Genomic DNA, 27,769 nt, shown 5'->3' with positions numbered 1-27,769 from the left:
CCTGAGGTGGGGATTGGGATCATGAGGGGTGGAGGGTAGGCGGGTGATCGAAGGTGCAGTCGAAGAGGAGGGTCTTGAGATGGGCCTTGAAGGAGAAGTATCAAATGAAGTGAGGTGGTTTGGGTAAAGCTCATTGTGCAGAATTCTGTTGCTTTGGATATATCCACTTCAGCATTGGAAACGACATCAGGTGAGTAGCCAGGAGGACAAGAGCCAGTGGAATAGTGCAAGACATTTTAAAAATGCACTTTACAACATATCAGAGCAAATCCTTTGAGGACTTCAAGATGTCCTCCTGATGTGGAAGGCGCTGTCATCAAATGCAAGGATTAAATGCACATGGGGTGGAGGTAGGGAGAGAGAAGAGAGAGTGAAAATGGGTGATGCTATTGTCTCAACAACAAATTACATTTATATTGCGCCTTTATAAATCTATAAATGAAGGACGTCCCAAGGTGTTGGACAATTAAGGGTCTCCACTCGAGCCATCTCATTTGAACTGAAAGGGAAGAGATTATACACGTCTTAAAATCCACCATTGCAACTTGCCAGGGGTTATATTTTATCTTTTAATCAATGGATTGAGTTCTACGCCTGAGGCCTCTGGATTGGTAGCCTAGGCAGATAAATACGGTGGAACAAATATTTAATAAAATAAAACTTGGAGCCCAACACAGATTCCAAATGTGGAAAATTAAGAAAATTGCCCGATTACAGATGCAAAAGAAAATGTCAGGTACCAGAAACTGGAAACAAAGCAACAACTTACCTGAAAGGGTGCGCTGCCACCTGGTGGCTTGTGCCAGCTTTACCTTATCCTGGGGTCAAATAAGGAAGACCGCAAATTTTCACCCCTGTTGACTTTGCAGTATATAAAGCGAGGTTGCAAACTGAGCGACAATGCTCACATCACAAAATTGTTGCATTGCAGGCTAGAATGTGGCCCTCACCGACTGATCCTTTATAGTTGCATAAAATTGGGGGAGGATAAGTTTGCAGGGCTATGGGGTGGGGGCAGGGGAGTGGGATTAATTTGGGTAGCTCTTTTCAAACAGCCGGCACAGGCACGATGGGCTGAATGACCTGTGCTGTATGATTCTATGCATCACTTTCATACAGTGAGACTGTGATATTGAGTCAGAAATACTGTACATCGGTTTGAATACATATTCTGGGTGATAGGATTCCTGCAAATCTGGGTCTACAGAGAGAGGGAAAGTTAGCCAAGCCTCGATTGCTTTTGAAAAGTGGTGTTGATTGATCAGGGTGAGAACTAAGTCAATAACCTTTATTATTTAACCATAAGAAGTCCAGAAAAATATCAGTGGTAGTTTGCACTGAGGAAAGCTCCCCAGCCAGTTTTGTTTCACTTCAAAGCAATGTGTTACAGAGATTATTATTATTATTACTACTTTGTACTGACTGAATTGAAGGCAGTGCCTTGGGACGTCTTCCCGACCTAAATGTTAAAAACAAACTGTTGGCTGCTTTTCTGACTAAAAGGAGGGGTCACCCATAAAGTAAATACATAACTGCAGCAATCACGTTTAAACTAGTCAGTGGATTTGGAGTTGCACATACAGCTGCACATACAATGGAAGAAGGTAGGTAAGGTACTAAACCTTGGTTAATTCCAACTGGCTCATTTCCCAAAAAGAAACAAGCATATAGCTATGTGCTTGGGTGAAGCTTATGTGCGCCAGCAAATTGGGGGTAAAAGCAAGCACTTATTCCTAAACCTGTTGTCGTGAGAAGGAAGGAAGGAGAGAGGGCAAGGGTCGTAATTTTTAATATTCAATGCCACTGAGTGCATGGTATACTTTTTTGTTGTTGAAGTAGACAGCCTCTGGAGGTTGAGGAACACACCCTGTTGTCTAGTTCTCTAACTGGGCAGCTCTGTTTGTGGGAGGCAGGAAATAGTATATGTTTTGGGAGATCATTATTGCACTAGTCATATTGATTATTCACCAGGTTGGGAGCTGCTGAGAGTCGCAGCAGTTCTTTTTCTTGAGAAAGAAACTCCTGTACATAGTGATCTGGATTTTTTATTTATTTACCTAGTTAGAAGACCGACACTTTGGAAAACAAGATGAGCTTTACGCGGAGAGGATTTTACCGTCATGAGATCAAGAACACGGTGTGGGACGTTCCAGACAACTACGTGAACATGACTCCCATAGGATCAGGAGCCTACGGCACTGTTTGGTAAGGTTACAGAACAGCCTTTGTCAAGGGCTGACTTCTCCAGGTCCATGTAATCACAGGCTGAACGCAGAATCTTGTGAGCAATTCCTTTGGATTTAAACTTAATTCAGCCCAGAGAAAGTAACTTGCATTAGGAGCTAGGGCAGTGGTAAAAGCTAATGAAAAGAACCTGTGTAGCCATTTTCTCATTTGAACAAAACAGAGGTGCTTCTGTACTGTACTGCAGTATACTACAATGTACTTACTATAAATATTTTCTCTTCTCCACTCCACTCTCTACTACTTTCCAAAACAGCTCAGCGACTGACAAGCGAACAGGGACCAAGGTGGCAATAAAGAAGCTGTACAGGCCGTTTCAGTCTGAGATTTATGCCAAGAGGGCTTACAGGGAGCTGAAACTTCTGAAACACATGAAGCATGAAAATGTAAGTTTCACTGAAAGAGTGTAATGGACACCACCTCCTTAATGGTGGTTTGGGAATTTGAGCAATTCATCCTTTAAAGGAAAAAAAAATACAGTCCCAAAAGTGTAATGCTGTACTTTTAAAAAAAAACTATTTTCAAACAATCAGTAAGTGGGAACCCGGTTGCTACTCGATTGGTGGATCACCTTTCGGGGGTAACAATCCCTTTTTAAAATAATAATAATTTGAATAATAATTTGGTCACTCAAGTCACAACTTTTTGTGGGACACTGCTGGTACAATTGGCTGTTGTGTTTCGCCCACAAAATGCACAATCAATTCGCTTTACAGTATATTCTGTGACTTGATACTACATCAAGTGCAAGGATTATAATTATTATTGTAAAAAATGAATTGGCCAATTATTTTATATGTAGTGCACCGAGCCTAGCTGTAGTCTTTGCATTTGATATGGCACCTATAACATCTGGAGCACTATTTGGATAATTGCTGTCATGTGTAGTGACTGTTTATAGGGAGACCAGGCAACTGATTTCCATACAGTAAAGTCTTAAAATAGCCAAAAATTGAATGTAAGCAGTCTGAGACACTACCCTGCATGAAGGGCTCTATATAAATGCAACTTGCTGTTGTTGAACAATGTATCTGGAGGATCGCTAGCTGGGTTAGTGAAAGACATTCTCTTAATGTTCATTATACTTATTTAGTTTAAGGCTACATTTATAATAATAGAATCGAGAAATGTGAGACTCTTGAAGTTGCTGCAGTTGTTATAGTTTTCTTCACTGGAATAGACAGCTCAGTTATCCTCTAATATAGAATGGCTCAGGTGGTTACAGTATTCAAACAAGCCAGTTTGGCCCAACTGCTCTATACTGGTACAGTATTTATGGTCCACATGAGCTTCCATGTCTCCTCTCCCAAACCCTATTTTTCCTTCTCTCATGCATCAGTGTTTACATAGATTTCATAGACCACACAGCATTGGAATCAGCCATTTGCTTCCACAAGTTCATGCCAGTGTTTATACTCCATAGGAGTTTCCATTCACTCCATACTCTCTCCCTTCTGTTCCCTCCCTCCTCCATGTGTTTATCTTGCTTGTAAGTATGAATCTCTTAGATCCCTTTGCTCCTCAACATCTTTTAGGCTGCTACCATCTGGGTTTATGCAGCCAACATCAAACAAATCTCGCCTAAAATATAAAATCAGTCCTATTTAAACACAGAAGGAAGCCATTGAACCCATTGAGGAAACTCATGCAGAGTATAAACACCGGCATGAACTAATGGGACTAAATGACTTGTTTCTGCACTATTGGCACTCTATGTGACTATATAATTTTGCACCTGTGCAACAGGGTGAAATGCTTAACTCTTAAAGAACCTGGTTTGTTAACATTTGGAGTTCCTATTTGCTCATTGACTTAGGAAGGTGAACCTTGAATCTTTGAAATGAGACATAAAGTAAATATATCTGGTAATCATTACAGTTCCATTGTTCTGTTACTGCATTGAAAATCAAACTCGGATCTGCATTGACTATTAGACTATTACTAATTTCCCAAGATTTTTCCTCCGATGGTTTATTTCAACTTGCACTGGTTTCCTTGACTTGCCGAAGGCTACAAACTAGAACTCTAGTTGCATGGATTATTCTCTCAAAAGCAATTCCATGTAGAATATTTTAGAGCCTCCAGCATGTAAAACACAAAGTTGGGATTAAAGGGGATGAATACAATTAGATCATAGTTTAGAGTGCATTATCCTGGTTTATATCAACCCTGACAACTGTTTCTGTAAATTTACACTGTGACATTGAAATACTGCAATTGTAATCTTTGTAAAGCTTGTTAATAATAATAATAATACTTGCATTTGATATAGCGTCATATCACGTAGTACAGCTGTCTCAAAGCGCTACATAGGATATACTGTGAAGTGGATTGACTGTGTATTTTGTGGGCTAAAACATGAAAAATGGCTCTTATTATAAATGTAGCCTTGAACTAAATTACTTACTGAAATTATAAACTTAAATGTTTTCCCTGCCATCGTTAAATCTGTTATCCCCATTAAATCACCCATTGTTTCCCAAATTCTTCAGACGTGAAGCACAATATATGTGCAAGTATTATTGTTAATAGTGAAATGAGGAAGAGGTCCTGTTGTTGTGTATGTTTGTGAGCGGTCCCAAAAATTTAACAGTGACTTGACAGGTAACATCCTCCAGTCTGCGTGGAGAATGAAACGGTCTTTAGCTGATTTTCAGCTTTACCAAAGTATCTGAAACCATTGAGTTAATACGGTGTAACAGGAAGTTAGTCATGGAGCTACATGTTGCGGCAGAACCCTTCGATGCAAGATTACATCTCTGGTTTTGTAGGAGGATTTTGCACAGAATAACTCAGCAAATCAAACTTTCTTCCTCCCTCCCTCTCCTTTTCTATATGTTTTTGGCATCAGTCTGGCTCAGTGGCAACACTCATGTCTGAGCCAGAAGGTTGTGGGTTCAAGCCCACATTCCAACAACCTATCTCTAGAATTTCCATGTGTAGGTGGGATGCATGGAATTCTCAGTTTGATTTGGATACTCTTAAACCTGGTGAGGAGCCTCTGCATGTGTCAGACACCCGGCTGACCGCAGAGAAAACCCACAACAGAACTCGTATCGTCTAGCCAGACATTCTTGGCAGCACTGGGGGAGTGTTACCATTGTTGGCGGTGCTGTTCTTTGGATGAGGCATTTAAACCGAGGTCCTGTCTGCCCGTTTAGATGCATGTTAAAGATCCCACGGCACTTTTTGAAAAAAGAAGGCAGTTCCTCCCGGGTCAAAAAAAAATGGTCGTTCACTTAATTTTGTGTTTCGCCCACAAATTATACAGTCAATTCACTTTACAGTGTGTTCTGTGAAGCACTTTGGGATGTCCTCCCGACGTGAAAAGCGCTATATCAAATGCAAGGATTATTATTATTCTGTGAAGCGCTTTGAGGTGTTTTGAAGACGTGATAAGGCGCTATATCAAATGCAAGGATTATTATTATTATTAATGGCTGCTTGTAGGACATTGCTGTGTCCAAATTGGCCTGCCATGTTAGCCTAAAAAACACAGTCACTACACCCTACAGTAAATCTGAGGCATCCTCTTGATGTGAAAGGTTGCTATCTCAAATGGAGGGATAATTATTATTATTTATTTAAATAATCTCATTTGTAGTTACATACCTTTATCACCAGGTAGAATTTGCAACAGTGCCGAACTCGCGCTATTTTTTTCTGAGATGGTGCAAAGTACACTATGGTTGTTGGGGGGGAAAAAAAAATCAAGGCTCCTTCTATTTGAAGGTAAACATGTTGCTTGATTGAGCTGATCAGAGCGAGCAAGTGCTCATTTCTGTGCTGTGGGACTGCTTTTGTCTTCTCATCTGAAAGTAATTCCTCTGTTGTACGGAATTCAGCTGTGCAACGCTGGGCAGGCCCAAATTAGTGTACTTGGTAAACGTTATCATGAAGACACGCTTGCATTCTCTCACGCTATTATTTCACTGATTCATTAACTTTTCAGTTCGTACACTTGTGTCAGCTTGGCTCACAGCCAGTAGCATTCTCGCCACTGGATCAGAAGGTTGGGGGGGGTTTCAAAGACCGCATCGGGATTCTAGCTCATAGTTTACACTGGCACTCCAAAAAGCCGACCTCTGATGAGGCATTAAACCCAGGTCCGCTTGTTAAAGATCCTCTGACATATTTCAAAAGAGGAGAGAGTTTCTTCCAGTGTCTCTGGACAACAACCCTCCAGATAAATTGATAATTCACTTAGAAACATACAACAGGAGTAGTCCGTTCAGCCGCTCGCCATTTTTAAAAGAAAAACACATTCTGTTATTGCAAGAAACGCAACTCCTAGAATTGCAGTGATTCCTTAAGAAAATAAAATTTGAAAAGCTTGTCTTAAGGAACATATGAACAGGTTTCAGTCCCTCGAGCCTGTTCTGCCATTCTATTAGTTCATGGCTGATCTGCACCTCAACTCCAATTACCCCACCCACCTCTCACTTTGCCTATATCTCATGATGTCCTGACCTAACAAAAATCTATCCACCTCATCGTGGAAAATGTGAATGGATCCAGCATCTACAAGCTTTTGGGGGTTGGGGGGATTGAGTTCCAGATTCCCACTACCCTTTGTTTGGAAAAAATGCTTCCTGATTTCACTCCTAAATGGCCTCGCTCTAATTTTAAGATGATGCCCCCTTGTTCTGGATTCCCTCACCAGAGGCAATAGTTTCTCTGTAGCTACCCTGTTGAATCCCTTTTATTATTTTTAAAAAGCTCAACCAGATCACCCCTCAACCTTCTCTTGGCTTCTTGGTAGGAAATAATACAGAACCTGGCCTTGGCTCTGTGTGTATTTTTTTTAAACAAACGAGTTTCTCCACTTTATTTGGCTCACAACAGTGACATTACAACATTACATTACCGTGGAGTCCTGTAGCTCAGTGGTTAGAGCGTTCGCTTTGCAAGCGAGAAACCTGAGTTCAATTCCAGGCAGAGGGCGAAATCTTGGGCAAGTTTCCTTACTCCACACAGAGACTAATAATAATCCCACCAAAACCAATAATAAATTGGACATTTTCAATCTACGACTGTTTGTGGGACATTGCTGTGCGCAATTGGCTGCCGCGTTCGCCCACAAATATAAGGTCAATTCACTTTACAGTGTGTTCTGTGAAGCGCTTTGGGACGTCCTCCCGACGTGAAAAGTGCTATATCAAATGCAAGGATTATTATTAGTATTATTACCAGCAGAACCAGAAGCTAAACAATGTATGGAAAGTAATGAGGTCTGGATTTGATCTTTAGTTTTATCATAAATAAGCAAACACAGAATGGTATTACACTACCAAAAAGTATAAAAAGGAAATAAAAAGACTGATCCCAAGCATGAAGCTACGAAAATTATGTTTATAGTCTGCTGTGCTTAATCTAAAATACATTTTGTTTAGTGTATGTATAAGGAAAACCCAGACTATTACTTCTAAGTCTGCCAAAACCAGAGGACAAGACTGGAAAACTGAAAATTATATTCAGAGCAGATGTTAGGAAAAAGTATTCTAAATATTTAGAATAAATGACCAAGCAAGGAAATAAAGGCAAAAACTATGGGTTGTGCTCCGTACAATTTGATGGGAAAGTTACTGGGAATATCGATGTTAGTATTCCTGGGCATAATGGCCTTTTCCCATCAAGACTGTATGTATTATTTCTGTATTATTTACTACTAATGAGTCTCTGATTCTCTCTGGAGATATGACTATTTAAAGCTTCAGTTCAGGTATCATCAAATTAACAGACACTGTTACAGGAATGCTTTGAGATGTCCTCCCAAAGTGAAAGGTGCTGTATCAAATGCAAGGATTACTATCTCGTGTTCCTGTGATCATCTGTGGTCTATGACACGGATGTAGCCATTTGCCTTTAATACAAGCTTTTATTTTTGTTACCTTGCCTATTATTACGTACACCATTCCGTCCCCAACAATTTAACCGTATGATTCTCCAAATTTTACAGAGGGATTATGCCCCCTTGTGGGAACGTGCTTATTCTTTTATGGATACTCTAATGTATAATTCAAACATTTTCCATTGGAAAGTCCTGGATGAGAGCTAACTTTCTCCAGTTGAACGTCAACAACACCGAGGCCCTCCTGATTGGCTTCCATCAGTGCCTTCGACCTCAGGCGCTACAACATCACCATCCAAGGATGCACACTCTACCTCCCTGAGCCAGTCTGGCACCTTGGCGTCTTGTTTGACCCTCAACTATCCTTTCTACCCCACATCCATGCCATGACCCGACATTGCCCAGCTCCACTACTGCCTCACCCCTCAGGCCACCAAAACCCTCATTCGTGCATTCATGTTGTCGGCCTTCCCAACTCTTCCCTCCACGAGCTGCAGATCATCCAGAACTCTGCAGCTCGCGTCCTCTCAACTCTGTGATCCCATCACCCCCACCCTCGCCCGGCTCTACAGAGGATAGAGTTCAAAATCCTCGCCTTCAAATGATGATTCGTTGTTGCTGCCCTCATCCAGATAAGTGAAGTTCATTTACTCTACTCGACTGAATATTGTACATTTCTTTTTCAGGTTATTGGTCTTCTCGATGTCTACACACCTGCCGTTACACTGGGAGGGTTTCGCAATTTGTAAGTGTTCTGGGGAATGTATAATATATATATTGTATATATATGTGTGTGTATAATATATGGCAGTGATCACAGTCCCTTTGAATTAACATCTGAAAGCCAACAACGAAGTTCAGCCACTGAGAGCAGTCACTGCTGCGCTAAAGTTCAAGTAATAGTATGTCTTTGTCCTCTTGGTCAAATCGATTCAGAATTGTTCTCCTTGTATTTGCTAACAGCTGCACTCGCAGCAATGCGCTTTGGACAGTAATGTGATTGTGTCTGCGGTTCTGCAAAGTAGAGCGTTACCGTATTCTGAGGCATCATTTTATAGTGTTAGAATTCACAGTAAATTAATCCTGCTTTGCTGTTTGCACAAACAAATTGTAAAATGGTTTCAGTTTGCGAACCACAAGCAATGATTCTGCGTGGAAAGAGAGCGCGAGTTAGCAAACGAGCTCCTAAAATTACAGTAAAATTACAAGTTAATACTTCAGGGCCGCGAATCGCATCGAGATCGAGAGAGAAACAAGGTCACTGTATATTCAGGGAGTCCAGTGGGCATTGAAGTGCGGCCTCAATCAATCAAAGCCGAGATGAGATTGCCTGCATTGAGCACCGGGCCCTGGCTTTGAGGGAATGATTTACAGGTGGAACTTCTCTACGGCAGAAAGCGATCGCAAGTGAATTTTGTTCTGTGAATGTGGTTTCCCACAACGTTTTAACTCACACCATGTTGGGTCGTTCCTGAGCTTCAGCACGAGAGCAATAAAGGATTGCGCTGACCTCACCTCACCGACAATGGCAACCATTGATTGGGAATACTTGGGGGTTAAGTTTGTTACTGCTTAAAACTTTGAGATAAAAATGCAACAAAGTCACTTGGAAATGCTTCCATTTCAGTTACCTCGTCATGCCATTTATGGATGCCGATTTGGAAAAGATTATGGGGAAATTGACGGAAGACAGAATTCAGTTCCTCGTCTACCAGATATTAAAAGGTCTCAAGGTGAGTAAACTTTTTGATTTTGTCTATTTTTTAAAAAAGAAAATAATTTGGAAAGTGAGGTAAAATAAGGCAAAAAGTTTGGAAATATTCTGAGAAACTCCAAAGGGAAATCTTTTGAAAAAGGATTATTGTTTGTAGTAGTTTTTAAAAAAAATAAAACCCAACATTTTTTGGTTACACTCTTAACGCAGCATGAAAAACGGGGTTGTGTTAATAGCGGCACCATTTTAAAATCCATTTGCTTTTCGTAAACTGATGCTACTTTCGTCTGTGACACTGTGAAGCTTTGAATCCAGTGAATTCAGATTGCCTCGCTGGCGGTATTGAGGTCTGCATTAGCGGACAAATAAAAGTCGAAGCTTCCATCACCTAATGCGTTCGACAATTCTCATTTAAGGAGTGACCTTTAGCTCTTTGGATTTCTGCTTGCTGGGCATATCATCTCTATGGGAGGATCATGAACTTCCACCCCCGTGTTTTAGGTTTCTTCCCTCTCTCTCTCCCCTTCAGAGCATCCAGCAAGCACCATTCCTGACCAAAAAGTGGTATAAACCACTCGTGAGAAACTGCAGTTTGGGAAAGAGTCCTGGAGGGAATTGTAAGGCTGAGAAAAAAAAACCATGGCGCTTAGTGTAGCACTTTGGCATCTCACTGTGCTACAGGCCTGTTCTATGTTTGCTTTACACTGCGACGACTTTAATACTGTAGTTTAATGTTTTCTGTTTGCAATTAACTCTTGTTCTGGGCCATCGGATTTCCAACAAACCAGATAAATCTACTTATGTGGTCGAGTTGCATCAATACTTGTGGTGATAAATATCTGTTTCTTCTGTTTCAGTATATTCATTCAGCTGGAATTATCCACAGGGTAAGTTATTGCTTTTGGAAAATCTGGTTTTATGTTTTATGCAAAGCCAGAAAGCAGAGAGTTAAGGGCTCTGATGTGATCGTAAAAGTTTTATAACCATCTTAAATAATCCTGTCTTTACTCCAGTGTAATTGTGGGCAACATCGAGCTAAGCCTAAAACCAATTGTGTTAAGGTGTAAACTTGGAGGTGTGACTAATGCCACGTTTTCAACTTGGGTCTGTCCAGGTTTTGAGAATCTTTTCTCGGTTTGAGAATTGCTCAATTTTGCCCCCAAACCCACTGCACTTCCTTTTTTTTTTCATTTTCCTAAAGTTAATGAAAAGAAATCCTCTACTGAATAATTACGATGTTTCCAAAATACATTGGTGAATGACGATAAATAATAATTCTCGTGTTCAATAGACTGACTGCCTTTCACGTCGGAAGAATGTCTGAAAGTGCTTCACAGGATTTCACTGTAAAGTGCAGTGACTGTGTATTTTGTAGACGAACTTCTACATTGTTTTTGCCCATATTTTACCTGTGATATTGCGAAGCTTCAAACTATCAGGAGGTTCAGCCTCACCAGATGCATTGAGGTCAGTATCAGAGGGACTGTGGGTGGGTGAAGCCAACCCAATGTAGGCGAAACATCTACAATATATACCAAATAAAGGGAAAGGTGGGAAGTCCCTATTCTGAAACTGAGACGTATTTCAATTTAACACAAATAAGAAAAATGGCAAAATTAATACTGGATTCCTTATCTGTAGAAGGAACATATAGCAAAACATTCCTCCATCAATAAACACTCTCTGGTGTATATGAAAAAATTTTGCATTCAAAGCATAATTGAAATTCTAACAATAGCTCAGAATCGGGTGTTGAGTATTGTAGATGAGAAGCTGCTCACAGGAATTGTAGGAAACAGCGTTCAGTTGCTGAAATACTCAAACTTTATTGGAAGATTTTTTATTCATGTTGTTAAACTTTTTTTTTCCCCCTTGTTCATAGGATTTAAAACCAGGTAATTTGGCTATAACTAAAGACTGTGAGTTGAAGGTAAAAATACTTTAAAAAATACTTTTTTGCTAACGGCCAACGAAGCTGTTGTCTTATTTTATTTTGATTCTCACTTGAAATTATAATTGCATTTGATGCACTGGCTTATCACATTGTCGATGTCTCAAAGTACTTCATAGGATATACTGTAAAAGTGAGGAGTGACTGTGTGTATTTTATGAGGTGTAACAAACTGTGGAAGATTTGACTACAGAGGTGACCAATGTTGTTCCACCTGTTGACCAAGAGAGGGCATGCGTATATTTGCACGTCTTCTACAACTAAGGAACGACACCATTCTCTCTCTCTGCACGTGAGGCTAACGGATCTAGTTAAAAGTCCTGCCAACCATGACGTTTATTAATGAAAGTGCAGCTCATGTACATCTATTGATGCATCATATCAATTTAAGCTGTCCCAAACTGTTCTTTATTACTTTTTTAAAAAAGATTTGAGCCCAAATCAATCAGAATCAATAATAAAAACAATAATAATCCTTGCATTTGATATAGAGCCTTATCACGTCTTCGCGACGTCTCAAAGGGAGTCACAGAATATACTGTAAAGTGGAAGTGACTGTATATTTTGTGGACGAAATGCAGCAGCCAATTGCTCACAGCAATGTCCTACAAACAGTGGTGGATTGAGTGGCCAATTTATTAGACAGCAGATCAGATTATTAAAACGTATTTGTCTGCTCCAGATCATCGACTTTGGTCTTGCCAGGCAGGCAGATCTGGAGATGACGGGGTATGTGGTCACTCGATGGTACCGTGCTCCTGAAGTCATCCTGAATTGGATGAGGTACACTCAGACTGGTACGTCTCCAGTAACTCCGACCTCTGAAAGTCATTTCACTTCCAGCTCAAAAACATTCTTATCATAACGACTGTAAAAATTGTGTTTCCCTGGATAAGTGTTCATAATGTATTTATGAGATAATAATCCTTGTACTTGATATACCACCTTTTCATGCCGTCGAAACATCTTAAAGCTCTTCACACGATTTACTGAAAAGTGTAGTGATTGTGTATCTTGTCGGCAAACATGGCAGCCAATTTACGCACAGCAATGTCCAACAAACAGCAATGAAGTTAATGACCAATTTGATCTGGAAGATTGTTGGACAGGACACTGGGAGAAACTCCCTCCTCTTCTCGAATGCTTCCGTGGGATCTTCAACATTCACCTAAACAGGCAGAAGACAGGGCAAGATTCTTTAAAGTTTCTATAAAATGTCAGTCTAAAGATTCTTCTGTTAGAGTGAATCCCAAACTGTGAGCTCAAAGTCCCAATGTGGGATTCGAACCCACACAAACTTCTGACTCAGAGGCGAGAGTGCTACCAACTAAGCCAAGCTGACACCATTTAATAGAATTGAGAAAAATAACTGCCATAGGAAAGAAAATAGTTCTCTTTCATATGTCCAGCTTCTATTGCACGTTAGGTATCAAATCATCCTGAAAATGGCATTGAGTTTACGCCATAAACCTGGTTTGAGTTGCACGATCTACACTTAATTACATTTGAGCCCCGGGGGTAACAACTAATGAGGACACAATTTGGACAGCAAATTAATTCACACTGTTTGCAGCATTGTTTAAGCGTAGGTGGTGCAAATTGATTTGGTCTCTGCTCAAAGACCATTTAAAGGACCGTTGTTAATGTTATTAAAGAGTACTTCCTCAGTGCAATTTTGGAATAGGAAGTAAAAGTCTGTCTTCTCACTGCAAAATCTAAATATAAATCTGGCTTTTAACTCTAAATCTAAATGAAAAAATCTGGCTTTTACCTTATACTTCTAAATCTGGCTTCCCACTCTAGTTGCCTGGAGTATTAAAGGGCAAAATTAAATATACTTGAACTGCAAATGCATCATACAAGTAGCATGATATCTATCAGGTTACTAAACCAGATTAAGCACCAATTATTGCCCTTTCAGTGAGGGATCATTCTCTCTTTCTGTAAATATACAAAAGTTTAATTTCTCAATTTCCGCATCCCCCCACCACCCAAAAAAAATTGGCTGTTTGTGGGACATTCCTGTGCGCAACTGACTGTAGCACTTAACCCACAAGATGCACAGTTAATCCTCTTGACCGTATATCCTGTGAAGCGCTTTGAGACGTCACGATGACATGATAAGGCGCTATGCCACATGCGTGGTGGGGTGGAGGGTAGGCAGATTAGGAGCAGTGGAAACTCGTGTGTAATATAAAATCCGACTCGGACGAGTTGGACGGATAGTCTGTTTCGTTCTGTCCACTTCATGTAACCATATACAAAAAAAATACATTTCAGGTATCTTATTTCACGATGTGCATTTATCATAATGGTAATGGTAATAGCAGATCCCCAATTACACTCTGCTTTTGAAAGTAGACACGATATTAATAGTTACAGGATAAACTAAAGAGCCTCCAGGGGCTTATTAAACCTCCCTGTTATGAACTGTTAGTGGCAGCAGAGTTTTCTAACAAACATCAGGTAGATTATCCAGTTAAAGGGGCAGGATAAGGAAAAGCTTCCAAGCGCTAACATTTTTATCTTAAATTACTATGAGTTACAAGTCCACTTTACACTTTAGTTATTTAGTAAAGCAGAATTAATTTGACTTAACTCTAGAAAATTTAAATACTGTGACTCAAAATATAACGGTCGCACTTAGGTGGTAGGACTAACAACACCAACTTGCATTTATATAGCGCCCTTCACGCAGGATAGCGTCCTGGAGCGCTTCTCTAATTTTAACAGGAAAACTAAATTCTGCATTTAAGCATGCACATCTATTCTACGAAGAAACACTCGGAAGAAATCTGATGCACTGTTAAAAAGTGCATCAACCTGTAGAGTAATTCACTTAAAATAACATTTAACAAGCTGGAGTTTACCAACAAACATCTACTCCAAACTACATGGTTTTTACATGATCTTGACTTTCCACCAAACTTGCTACGATGTTCAATCAGAGACATAATGGTAGTTTAATATTTGTGGATGATATAATTTATATTTCAGATCTCCTTTAATTTACGAAGTGGAAATTTGGTTTGGGTATCAGTTTAGCTGCATTCAAGGTCTGCCTTGCAAATAGCTGGAAAACATCCAAACTAAACTTTCCCAGACCTTTCTCAGACCCTTGTCCAAGACCTCAATTAGCTTCATGTTGACAAATGAACAGCTGGTAACTTGCATGAGTTTCTGGTGATTTTGCCCATCCTTCTTGGAATCTTATTCTTCAGGTTCCTTTGTATCACTTTGTCCTGTAGGAACACAATAAATCCAGAAACGGCAACTTTTTAAACTTCAATTTATTATAATAATCCTTTAGTTTGATCCAGTGCTGTGTCGAAATGTCTTAAAGAGCTCACAGAATTTTAGTGAAGTGTGTATTTTGAAAATCAAAATTATGTTTTTGGATTTAGATGCTTGATTTGGTGCAATTATTTCATTTGCTTTTCCTAACGGCCGTTTCCTTTCAAACTTCAGTGGATGTTTGGTCTGTTGGTTGTATTTTGGCTGAAATGATCACAGGCAAGATACTCTTCAAAGGAAAAGACTGTATCCTTATAAACGTTGACTGGGTTGTAGCTAATGTGTAATTTGGGCTATTGCTTTTTTTTGGGGTGGGGCGGGGGTATTCTGTGTTTAAGTAACTATCTTCCTTGGGGGTAAGTAAGCAAGAAAGCTAGAAAGTAAGCAAGCAGGGCTTCCTTGGAGCTGAGCTGGCTCCAAGTTGATGTATTTGGCAATGGAATATGAAATTCAAGTCAACCCTCTGTTGGCGATCACGGTAATCCAGAGCCAGACCGGTCTGCAGTGCTGCAACGAGCATGGCACATGGCCAGGACCTGGAGGGGAGCTTGGAGTAGGGATTCTTTCCATTCAGCTACTGTTAACCCTGTAAGCCAAAGCCATACTGGGAAGGGTGATACCCAAGTAATGGGAAGCTTACCTGATAGTGCTCTCAAATGGCAAGCTGCGTTGTTTCAGCTAGACTCCAGAAGTATCTCAACACACACTCCTGAGGTCCCCAACTCTCGGGTCTCGATAACCTGCGCCTGATGCTCTCCGGAATTAGATAAGCAGGACGCATCCCTCCAGTGAAAGAATGAGCATTCCATTGCAGACATGGGGAAACTTCCATGTGTAGTGGCATGCGTACGTGGAACCATCCGTCTTGTTTGGATACTGTGAAGCACGGTGATGGGTTTCCACGTGTCTCAGGCAAATGGCTGTCACAGTGAGTTGGGAAACAGTTTTATTTTAGTGAAGAATGATAATTTTTTGCTTTTGAGAGCAGTATTTGTTTCTTAACAATAAGATCCAGACCTCGATCAACTGGCACAGATCATGAAGGTAACAGGGACACCTGGGCCTGACTTTATTCAGAAACTAGATGGTCCGGAGGTAATGCAATATTTCAGACTCATTACACATCACATGTTGCACTAACTTTTGGATTACATTAGTTTATGAATAATTAACAATGGTTACATTTGTTCAGATTTCCACATTATTCATGGAGCGTTATACTTCGTATCTCGCTGTGCTCTCACTTTCTCTCTCTCTTAATTATGATGAAGTTTCTTCTATGTTAACCTGATAGTTATGCCGACATTAAGAGTGCCACTGAAATGCATCACTTATTGAAATATTTAAAACTTTTTTTTTAGGCTCGGCGCTACATCAGAACTCAGCCATACATTAAGAAAAAAGACTTTTCTTTACTTTTTTCTAATGCCAGCCCTTTAGGTAAGTTATTTGTAGGCAAAGTCAATCTAACCACAGCCTTCCTTGATTGTTAATGTTCTACCGAGTGAATATTGAAGATATGATGTGCTAATTAGCTGCTGAGCTGAATGTAACAGCGCCTTAGTTGTCGTCATCCATTGATTCACGGTAAACCATCTGATTCCTAAGATATCCCTTGTGATAATAATAATATAATAATCATTGCATTTGATATAGCACCTCACCATGTTTCAGACTGCTTCACAGGATTTCAGATGTCTCAAATGGTGCAATAAGGCACTATATCAAATTAAAGGATTATTTTTATTATTATTATTAAGTGTAGTGACTGTCTGTTTGTAGGCAATACAGCCATTAAAACAACTGAGTGACCAATTTTATTTGGGGATTGTTGGCCAGGACACCAGGAGAAACTCCTTTTCTCTTTAACATCTATCTGAACAGGCAGATCATTGAAGTCCCAATGGCATAATAGTGGACGTACTAGTGATATTTACTGGCCCTGAATGTGCAGTACCTATGGTTATATTGCCCCTACTTGACTTTGCTTGTGGACAAGACACACATCAATCACAGTTTTCACATCTCCTTGTGGACAGCTTGCAGGCTCTATTTGAGGGTGATGGATTACATGTGTATTTGCTGTACCTCCCATTCTCTCTGCACATCTAGACAGCCCTCCCCTCCTGCTCTTCTGCTAACATATCCACCAAAATATGGCAGCTAGTGATGCTTTCAGGCAGAGTTAACATCATCGTAATAATAATCCTTGCCTGCATTTGATATAGTACCGAAAACATTTTTCAAATAACCTTGCTTGTAATTACCATCAACTCTAGTGACTTTTCATGTAGATTTTACTCTGTACTATTTTTCTGTGGCGATGCCTGGAACGCTTTCTCCCTTGTTAAGCTCATGGATTCCTGGACCGACCTCCTTGGAGTTAAATACATTTGCTGTGTCCTCCTCGGCTGCTCGTAATGTTACACTGATTCCTCCTTTATGCCATTTAACAAGCTTTTAAATGATATAAATTTACCATTTTTCCTCTCCTTCACACTAAAGATTTTAACTGGAATCTGATGGGGTTAGGAATGCTCGAGATCAGCAGTAATCATGAACCATTCAACTGTTGGCACAACCTCCCCACATTCCACTCTTATGGATGTCCTACATTTTCTCTAAAATTAGTGAGCGCAGGAATGTCGGACCGTAGGTTATTTTTTTTAACACTTTCAATGACTGATCAATGCCTCTTGTATCCTATTTGTCAATACTGAATACGTTTTTATTGAAGTTAAGGTTTGTATTCATTTGGTAAAGTAAATCTTACTGTGATACTGTGCCTGACTGAGCTCTCCTAAGGCAGTGTGTTGTGTGTGTAGGGAGTGGGGGGCGAAGATGAAATCTCTTCTGAGGAATGTATGCGTCTGGTGGGAAAGGAAAGGGAGAGTCAAGAACTCTCCTAAGAGCAGTATGCCTTTGGCAGGAGGAGTGGGGGAGTGGAGGTAAAAGGTCTCATGTTTCTCACGGAGATTTTGTCTCTTGTTAGAACCTAGTAAGTTAGGGTAACTGAAAATGAGACAATTCTGCATTCAAATACGTGAAATGATCAGAACTCCAGAGGCAGGAAGGTTTTGCATTTCATTGAAATGCTCCCTTCTATTTTTAATACCTCCTTTGCCTGTCAACCAAGGTAGAAGGGTTATAAAGCGCTGGGAGACAGGTGTCTGTCAGACGATTTTATTCATGTTGTCGGTAATGAAAACATGTGGTCAGTGCCTTCATGAAACTGTAAGTATATTGCATTAATAACCAATTGACAAATGGAATAATTAGAAAATACGGTCAATCTTTTCTTTATGAAACTTGGGAGGCTCTCGTTACTTTAACCTTGGGTGCAACAACAACTTGCATTTATATAGCGCCAGAGTAGTGTCCCAGAACACTTGGGGTACACTGTTTACTGGCCTGTGATCCTGTTGCTTTGCTTTGATACGACGCAATTTTCTACACAGCCATTTTAAAAAAAGTCAAAGTTTCAAAGTTTTCTTGTTGCAGCAACCCCCGAATCGTTTCATGCAGGACCTTTTATTGCTAACAAATACAAGAATCATTCAGTCCACTGGTTTGTGCTGGTTTCAAAGCAATATCCCAGAGTTAACAGTACTTGCACGATCCACTGTACTGCGCCTCCTGTCATACATCAAACAAGACTAATTCGACTTAAGTGCCTGTTAAGGATTGTACCAGGATGCCCTCAGTAACTTTCATTGAAGAGGGAACAGAACTGGATTAGACAGCATGATTTCTCCTCTGGGACCTGAGTTAGTCAGAATCAAACTTGGGGATATAAATTGAAGAGTTCAAAGTCTTTTACAGCTGCATACATCAAAGATATAAGCAAAATATCTTTTCAAATCGAAATCTGCAACATTAAAAGACCCCTTAAAAGAATCCCATTACGACAGACTTTGTTGTAACGTGGGTACACTTATAGCAAAATTGGGGTGCAGGCCACAAAATTTACTTACCAAAAAATCCCAAATGTGCCAATGTCTGCCCGGCGCTCGCTTCAAATTGAGTTGTGAGCTTCAAAACACCGACTGGCCACAACGTGGATCATCAGGTCGCCACTAACGTTATTACTTGCACAGGGCGCAGTCAGTGACATCCATTTTAGCTTCCAGCATGTTTAAAGCGTCCGGCTTTCAGTTTTAACTGTTTTGTGCTCTGGGACGCTACCCTGCGTGAGGAGCGCTAGATGAATGCAAGACATTGTTGTTTATGGACTGAAATAACCACATTGTAAAGGAGTTGCCCTGTATTGAGTCAAATAGAGAGATCGTTGATGCATCTTTTTATGTTAATAAAAGCCGATCCTACGAAATTGGAAGCAAAACTTCTAATATTTGTACGTGTTCTCCTGGTACAAATGTTTTTAAATGTTAATTGTGATATTAGAGTACTTTGCCCTTTTAAGCCCTTACCTTTATCCCACTTGATTCTCCAAATAGCAAGTCTCCTTATCTTAAAAAAACAAGACATATCCTGGAGGGGGAAACCAAAACTATTACACAAACGGCACAAAAGAAGCCGACTTCCTCCACATATGGGCATTAGGCACTTTGAAAGTTCACATTTTCTTCTGGATCTTTTAACAAATTTCAGGCGCTTTTGGATCAACAAAGCCTTCCATTAATGTGAAATATTCATCTTAGCCAACATTCTGCCTTTGGCTCAGATCTGTGTGCTTCAATTAGCTTTATAACTACTGTGACCTCGAGCAGCCCCTCACCACATTCCTGACATTCCTCACAGTCCCGATGCCAGAACTCTGCCGAAATTGCTTTTCTAGAGATACAGTACAAATCCGTTGCTGGATTTAACTTTGCAATGGTAATCATTTGAAAATGTTCAGCTGAACTTTTTGTTTCATTGCTACTTCAGCATTTTTAACCTAAGTGCAAAATAGTGTTGTTGCAATGCATTGCGTGGGTGTTTTGAAGAGGTGGAGCTTTTCCAGTCAGATAACTTACACTTTTAATGCTTCCGCCTCAGACTTGGAAGGAAACAAAGGTAGAGATAAAAAGACTAAGTTGTTTAGAGAATTGCTGATTGTGGCGCAATGGATGGTACCCACAATCCTAAGAAAACGTGTGCAGTATTTAATAATAATCCTTTTATTTGATATAGAGCTTTTCACATCTTCTCGATGTCGCAAAGCGCTTCATAGAATATGCTGTAAAGTGAATTGACTGTATATTTGTGGGCGAAACGCGGCAGACAATTGCGCACAGCAGTGTCCCACAAACAGTCGTGGATTGAAAATGACCAATTAATTATTGTTTTGTTTTGGAGGGATTATTATCATTATTATTATTACAACTCGGGAATCCCTTATTCAGTTAACTGATAATCCTGGCGTTTGATGTAGTGCCTCAGTATGTCAGCAAAACATCGCAAAGCGCTTTACAGGGTTTACTACAGGATAAAGTGTAATGATTGTGCATTATAGGCACACATGACAATTATGTTTAAAGTTTTTAGCACGATACCAAAGGGATTAGTGTGATGTTTGTTTTTGTTTTTTGGGTGTAAACCCCAGCTCTGGTCTGAAATGCTGTACTCTGTCCAGCGCTTGGACGTCCTCTCGACGTGAAAGGCGCTATACAAATGTAATCTTGTTGTTGGTGTTATGTTTGGGAGCTCATATTTACGTTTGTAACCCTCTTGGGTAGTACTGTGCGATAGAAATGATTCATCCAACACCAGAACGATAATCAGAACCAAGAGAATTTGGTCACGGATTCAGAGTGAACATTTCATCCAGTACAAATCATATTCTCCATTCATCCTCAGGTGTGCATTACACTAACCCTTGCATTTGGTATAGTGCCTTTCATGTTGGGAGCACCTCTCAAAGCCCTTCAAAGAATTTTACTTTTAAGCATACTGTGTAATTTAGGTGTAACACGGCAGTCAATTACACACAGTAATGTCCTGCAAACTGCAATGAATATTATTTGGGGGATTATTAGCCAGGACACCGGGAGAAACTCCCTTCTTTTCAAATCATGCCATGGGATCTTTAACGTCCTCTTTACCGTCCACTTAGTATCTCATCCAAAGGATGGGGTTTTACAGATAAACCAAACCCTCAACAGGGATGTAATGATGTCAACCTTATTGATGATTTATTTGGGACTAAAAGTTTTAAAGTTCTCGTTTTTTCTAAAAATTCTTTGTTGACACACCAGCTGTGGACCTCCTGGAGAAAATGTTGGTGTTAGATTCAGACAACCGATTGTCAGCAACTGAAGCTCTGAGTCATCCTTACTTTGAGCCTTACAGAGAACCAGGGGAAGAGACTGAATCTGAGCCCTTTGATGATTCTTTAGATCATCTGAAGCTGTCGGTTGATCAATGGAAAAGTAAGTGACAATTCAATGCCAAATGACCAATTACCCTTTCTCAAAATTATTTCCTACATTATGTTAACCAGGCAGTGACAACTTAGTTTTAATTTTGCTGTATGAAATATGTTTTTTAAGGCAAATTTTGAAATGCATCATGTAGTGAAAGTGTTTCCCAGAAGGTATATTTTAGGTAAAGCCGCAAGTCATTTGATTTTGAGAGAATTTTGATATATTGACTAATACTGAAAAATTCAGAAACGTGAGAGAATCTAAAGTAATTTACACTGCCAATAAAATTGCTAGAAATAGCAGTATATTTAATTAACATGTGTTAATCTGTGAAGAAGTCCTAAGAATTCCTTGGGACCAAAATCAACAAAATCTGCTTGGCTGCATCTTTCTCCACTTCCCCCACCACCCTTACCTTGTCCTCTTTAGCCACCTTTTCTCCTTTGACACTTTCTACCCTCAAGTTTTACATAACTCACCTACCACCACCTTGGGACGTCCTCCCGATGTGAAAGGCGCTCAATAAATGGAATCTTGTTGTTGTTGTTGTTGTTCTGATGTGAAAGGCACTGCGTAAATGTAAATTCTTATCTCGCACCCAATACTGCTGAAACTCTCATCATGCCTTTATCACCTCCAAACTCAACTTTTCAAACTCCCTCCTCCCTTGCTTCACCATAGACCAGCTCCAGATCATCCAAAGCTCCACCACGTGCATACTTTCTCATACAAAACTTTGCGTACCCCTCATTCCCTCCTGTTTCTCACCAGGTTCCAATGGCTTCCAACGATCAACTTCAAGGTCCTCGTCTACAGTCCCCCGCTCAGCAAATGTGTACCTGCTGTGCTTTCCTCTGTCTCGCCACCATTGGCCGCGGAGACTTTAGCCACTCTATTTTCACCTATCAAATATCCACCCTCTCCACCTGCTTTCAAAACCCACCCAAAACCTAGCTTTTCTACCATGCCTACAGCCACCTTCTTCTTCCCTCATGTTTGACGTCTGGCACCTTCTGCAAAGCACCCCCAAGACATTACTCAATATTAATCAAGGGCACAATACAAATACAAGATGTTGCAATAGTTTTCAAACTTAACCTCCACTGATTACAATTCTGGATGTATCCAGAACTGATCAAAATGCCAGAAAGAGTTGGTCAGTTTTTGTCATCTGTTTGGTTGGTGATGCACATGGTAAAAAGCTAATGTTTCCTAATTTTGTTTTTAGGGCACACCTTTCATGCAGTGATGAGCTTTATCCCTCTTTCATGTTTAGAGGCAAGACTGAAGGAGTCTTCATTCTAGCTCACTAACAGCACAAGCCAACCTTTGAGGTAATAACATTGGAATACTGGAGAGATGGGTAGTATTCTTGAAATTACTAATACATACATGAATGTGTAAAATAGTTTTTAAAAATATATTTTATTATCCCTACTTGATAAAATTAAGTTGTTACTCTATACATTGTTCTATGTAAATGCCAAACATTGTACAAATCTCTCTGTATTGCTTGTTTTCAGTGTTGAGAAATTATTTCAACCAAATGCTTCTGCTTCTAATTAAATTCCACTGACTAGAATATTATTGATGGCTTTGCAGTGACTTTCAAACTTTTAGCCTTTTAAAGCTGGAAGTGGCTGTTAGCATTTCACAAATGCTTGTTGCACATACAATGATTCTGAACTGGTACTGTACTTGGATGTTTATAAGGTGAAATATTTGAGTAATTTCCTTGTGCAAAAATACTGCAACCTTTTGCAACATTATACCTTCCTAAAATTGTTTACTATATAAATGGAGAAGTATTGCACACAGGAGCTACAGCAAATCAGAGAGTCCGACTTGCACATGTAATGTAACATACCACAATAAATTAGGTGCAAAATTTATGTGTCCTGTCCTACTTCAAGGACTCCATTTGTTATATTTTTAGATACTCAGCCATTATTTTATTCTTGAAGAAATGTTGTAGTTTTATTGTATTTTCCATAAACATTCATTACTTATTTTAATGTTTTCCTGTGTGATAAACAAATCATTGAAATGTTCTGCATGTTGCAAAACCATAATATTCTGACTGGACTATTGTATTAAAAATAGTTGTATTGCAGGTTGTTTCTGTTGTGGCCATCTTTGCTTGGATAGAATTGTGAAAACATAACTTTTAACCTTTGCCATTATTCTAAATAAAATGGGTAAAACACATTTCTGCACATCAGTAGTCATTAGTCTTAATTTTAAGCAAGAGCAAGCATATTATAATTTACCTAAACTACTTTAAAAAAACAATGTCCAAGTATTTAGATCAAGGCTAATATAAATTTAATTCTACCTATCTAACAAATTTCAAATAGAGCTTTGATATTTAGAAAAATAAAATTGTGAACGACTAAGCAATGATACAGAAATTTATTATAATTTGTCATGTTAACATCAACCACAGAATGTCCAATTTATGATGAAGTACACGTAATCGACAATATGCATTTTCATTCATTATCTGTATAATACTCTTGCTGATCCAGCTGTCCACACACTGCAGATACAAAACAATTTACATTTATTTAGCACATTACATGTCGGCATGACACTCAGAAAGTGCTGAGATAGTACAGTTAAATGCTTTCAGAAATAAGGAACTCAATTACATTATTCAATTATTATTTTTATTATTAATAATAATTACATCACCAGAAAGACACAAGGTTTCTAAAATAGAAATGTTGTGAAATGCCAGAAGTACAATTAGCAGATATTAAATTTATAACAGAATATAACAGAGGGAAAAGAGGATCAAATGCCCTATTTCCCATACTCCACAGATCCTATGACAAGACTGAAATCTGTTATTTAAAAAGAACAAGGCCAACTTGTGACAGCTGTATTTATTCTATTAGGATCAAAGCAGTTTCATGCAGCTTAGAACAGAGAAGAAAGCCTGATTTATACTTATTCCACACTGCTTAGAATCTGACCTGAAATACAAAAGTACAATTTTACTGGTCAACCAACTAGCTGTTTAATTTGGTAATTCATTGCATAATAATAATTGGAATGCTATTGAAACATTAATGTTATTTAAAACTATTATTTTTTAATAAGTTGTACATTGTTTTATTATGGAAAGTGGCTTGTGTTTGTAGTTTTTAGACATTTCTCCAACTTTAACATTACCCCTAACTTGATACATTTTGTGGAGTGAGTGTTTGATTACAAACACATAATCAAATAATGTAAATCTTATTAAAGTGAACCATTGTGTCTCGTGTCTACCATCTGACATAACAAAAAAGCTTCTTTTGATGGTAAATACACTGCAAAATAACAGTTTAACATATCTCTCTCTATCAGTGCACAATTCAGGAGGTTGGATTCCATGTAATCCAAGTAAAAGTTTAGATTTTCCGATTTCCTTACTTAGATTCTTTGGCTTTATAGTCACCAATAGCAGATGTGAGAAACATTGCTCACTTGCAGTTTGACTGTGTCTTTATCAACAATAACAACTTGCACTTACACAGCACCCACCACACAGGGCATCGTCTCAGAGCGCTTTATCAGTCATGTTGCCGGAGAAAATATTTATTCAAAATAAAAACAAAAAGGAATAGAATTACAAATTCAACTTGCTGTTGTTCTTCAATACAATTTTTTACTTCTACAAAACTATTTGCCATTATCTTGGGTCTTCCTGTTCAACAACTACAATGCAGCCAAATAAAACACATACATAATGATGTTAAGACAAGGCAGGAAATGTATAATTATACCTGTCAGTTTCACTCCTTTCATTTACAAGATTGATGTGTTGTTTCCTCAATAAGGAAACAAACATTATTAAATACTTGCAAAGAAATTAAAGTGTATTTCATCCAAACTGAATCAGGTTGTTCTACCCTTTTGATAGTTTTGCAAAATTCTAGGATGACTTTGCTCTGGGAAACGGGAAACTGAAAGAGTCTGGGGTAATGGATAAGACTGGCAAGATAAAGAGTACTTTATAGTGGAGTCCTGTGACTCAGTGGTTAGAGCACTCGCTTTGCAAGCGAGAGACCTGAGTTCAATTCCCGGCAGGTCAGGGCGAAACCTTGGGCAAGTTTCCCTACTCCACACAGAGCCTAATAATAATCCCTCCAATACCCCAAAAAAGTAATAAATTGGTCATTTTCAATCCACGACTGTTTGTGGGACATTGCTGTGCGCAATTGGCTACTGCGTTCGCCCACAAATATAGTCACTACACTTTAGTGTGTTCTGTGCAGCGCTTTGGGACGTCCTCCCGACGTGAAAAGTGCTATATCAAATGCAAGGATTATTATTATTATTACTGTGTTTCTTTGTCTTATCAGAGTAGTGCATCTATTAATGACATAACTGGATTTTTTGTTGATTGAATTCCATGTGATGCATTTTGTATTGTTAAGTTGATAATGGAATACTTAGTTTGTTGTGGTTCACTGCTGTGTTGATAGTGACATGCTGCTCCTTCTAGTACTGGCATAAGCATTGGAATATTATCATTTACCACTTTACCCCATTGTTTGATGCATTGGTGAACAATAGGAACTTGCTTCATAAAGAAAAGTGTAAACCTATTTTGTGGTATATTGCACCAAAACATTATATTCCTCATTAACCTCCTTTCATGACTATGGTGACTAATCCTGAAGGAAATAAATGACTCAATTTAATATTTTTGGAGTTCCATTATAGAGAAGTGTAGCACAACAATTACTATCCCGAAGTTCATAAAAGGGGCTGAGACAGGATTTGGGGGAAATTGAATACCTGTAGTTTATGGTGGTGTAAATGGTTAAACTGGCTTTGATGCTGGTTGTCAATATTGAAAAGCTATCTCAATTACACATTTCAATGAACCTCATATCAACCACCATAGGTAGTCCTGGGACTTGTTGGCATTCTTAAATGAATGCCAACTCAGGCATAGTGCACTCGGGCAGTTTTATTAAGTTGAATTTCTATACAGGTATTGTGAAATTATTTATTGCAAATAAAGGATCATCATCACAACATGGCACAAGAGTGGATTCTATGAATCTAGAATCTTGATCCAATTTAGAAAAATGCTTAGTGTGATTATTGTTATAAGGCTGTATTTACTTAATTCTCGAAGGCATTAATGTTCAACTGGTTTGCTGTTATTCTTCTCAGTTTACATCATCCATATTTGATTGTCTCCGAAGCATCATTGTGTTTGCTGACTTGGATGTCCTTGTGGACTCATAAAATGTAATTTGAGATGTTTCTCACATGAAATGTACTACATAATTAAGTTAATCAGGTAACTTAGTAGAAGGAATAATTTGGAGGTTGAACAAAAGTGCTACTTAATAATTTAATTGCATTATGCAAATATTTAGTTTGGATGTGGAAGGTTTCTAAATGGCTATTTTAGATTTTTTTAATGAAAAATTACCACTTATATTAACACATTTGCAACTTTTGCAGTAACATGGTTCCAAAGTTCAACAACCATTCTGTATGGCAACTATGGAAAAAACACTTGTCAATTAATAATCCTTGCATTTGATATAGCACCTTATCATGTCTTGCCTCAAAGCACTTTGCAGCACATACTGCGAAGTGGCGTGACTGTGTATTTTGCCTGAAATCCACATTAAGTGCAGGAATGGAAATATGTGAATTGTACCTTTTGTACTTTGTGAATTAGAATAGGATAAATTACCTGGTCAAACTAGATCAGTGATAAAGGGTTATCGTTTCAATGCAACTGGATAAGGAGAACGCACTTCAAGAGATTCAATTCACACGGGGATGATTTTTGTTGAGATTTTTACATAACTTGTTTATTGATTAGCGCACGAGGACTGGAAGATAAGACTGATTTGGCCATTAACCTAAACGCGAGTTCAACTCAAAACCCGGCAAGTGCGAAACGTGTTTACCCGTTGCCTTAGAAACTAATGACCGTAAACAAACTTTGCCAACAGCTTTTTGAAGTTGGCAAACCGTTCACTGGTGAAGAGGGGCCACTCGTTTAATTGGGTCGGGGGGACGGACGACAAACATCTACCCAATATTATGCCAAAAATAAGCTTGTGCTGAGCGGATTAAGGCGAATTGCAGTGGGTGTTTTGAGTTTGAGCATTTTTGACTTGTTCTAATGGGTCAACCGCCCTCACCCCCATTTTGCACGCACACAAACGAGCCTTCCCTTGGGCGGGGGATTATTTTTTTCCTTCTTCTCCCGCTTGCCTTGGCAGCGGTTGGCACGTACCCACCTCCAATGGCAGTTACATTCTGGGAAGCGCCTTTGAGATGGTCTGGAAGACGTGATGAGGCGCTATATCAAATGCAACGAC

At 39.2% G+C, this 27,769-nt stretch overlaps 1 protein-coding gene and 1 long non-coding RNA gene across 3 annotated transcripts; one reads left to right on the top strand and one right to left on the bottom strand.

Moving 5' to 3' along the window:
- Window positions 1-1,471: 1,471 nt before the first annotated feature.
- LOC103179136 (mitogen-activated protein kinase 13) lies at window positions 1,472-23,535 on the top strand. Of its 2 annotated transcripts, XM_007894260.2 has the most exons (13): window positions 1,472-1,604; window positions 2,062-2,205; window positions 2,501-2,630; window positions 8,782-8,840; window positions 9,723-9,828; window positions 10,667-10,696; window positions 11,692-11,739; window positions 12,443-12,557; window positions 15,229-15,300; window positions 16,070-16,149; window positions 16,416-16,494; window positions 21,255-21,428; window positions 22,651-23,535. In XM_007894260.2, the coding sequence occupies exons 2-13, from the start codon at window positions 2,090-2,092 to the stop codon at window positions 22,725-22,727; spliced, it is 1,086 nt and encodes a 361-aa protein (XP_007892451.1). In that variant the 5' UTR covers window positions 1,472-1,604; window positions 2,062-2,089; the 3' UTR covers window positions 22,728-23,535. The 2 variants fall into 2 exon arrangements, with proteins under 2 accessions (XP_007892451.1, XP_007892449.1); XM_007894258.2 differs by lacking the exon at window positions 1,472-1,604 and having other exon boundaries at window positions 1,791-2,205.
- LOC103179135 lies at window positions 12,906-15,750 on the bottom strand. Its single transcript, XR_487943.2, has 3 exons — window positions 15,695-15,750; window positions 14,866-15,002; window positions 12,906-12,928 (listed from the first exon to the last, which is right to left on the bottom strand). It is a non-coding gene; the product is annotated as an uncharacterized LOC103179135 (long non-coding RNA).
- Window positions 23,536-27,769: the final 4,234 nt, after the last annotated feature.

Source organism: Callorhinchus milii, unplaced genomic scaffold (genome assembly GCF_018977255.1).
Source record: "Callorhinchus milii isolate IMCB2004 unplaced genomic scaffold, IMCB_Cmil_1.0 Scaffold19, whole genome shotgun sequence".
Lineage (NCBI taxonomy): Eukaryota > Metazoa > Chordata > Chondrichthyes > Chimaeriformes > Callorhinchidae > Callorhinchus > Callorhinchus milii.
This window is presented reverse-complemented; position numbering and strand designations above follow the sequence as displayed.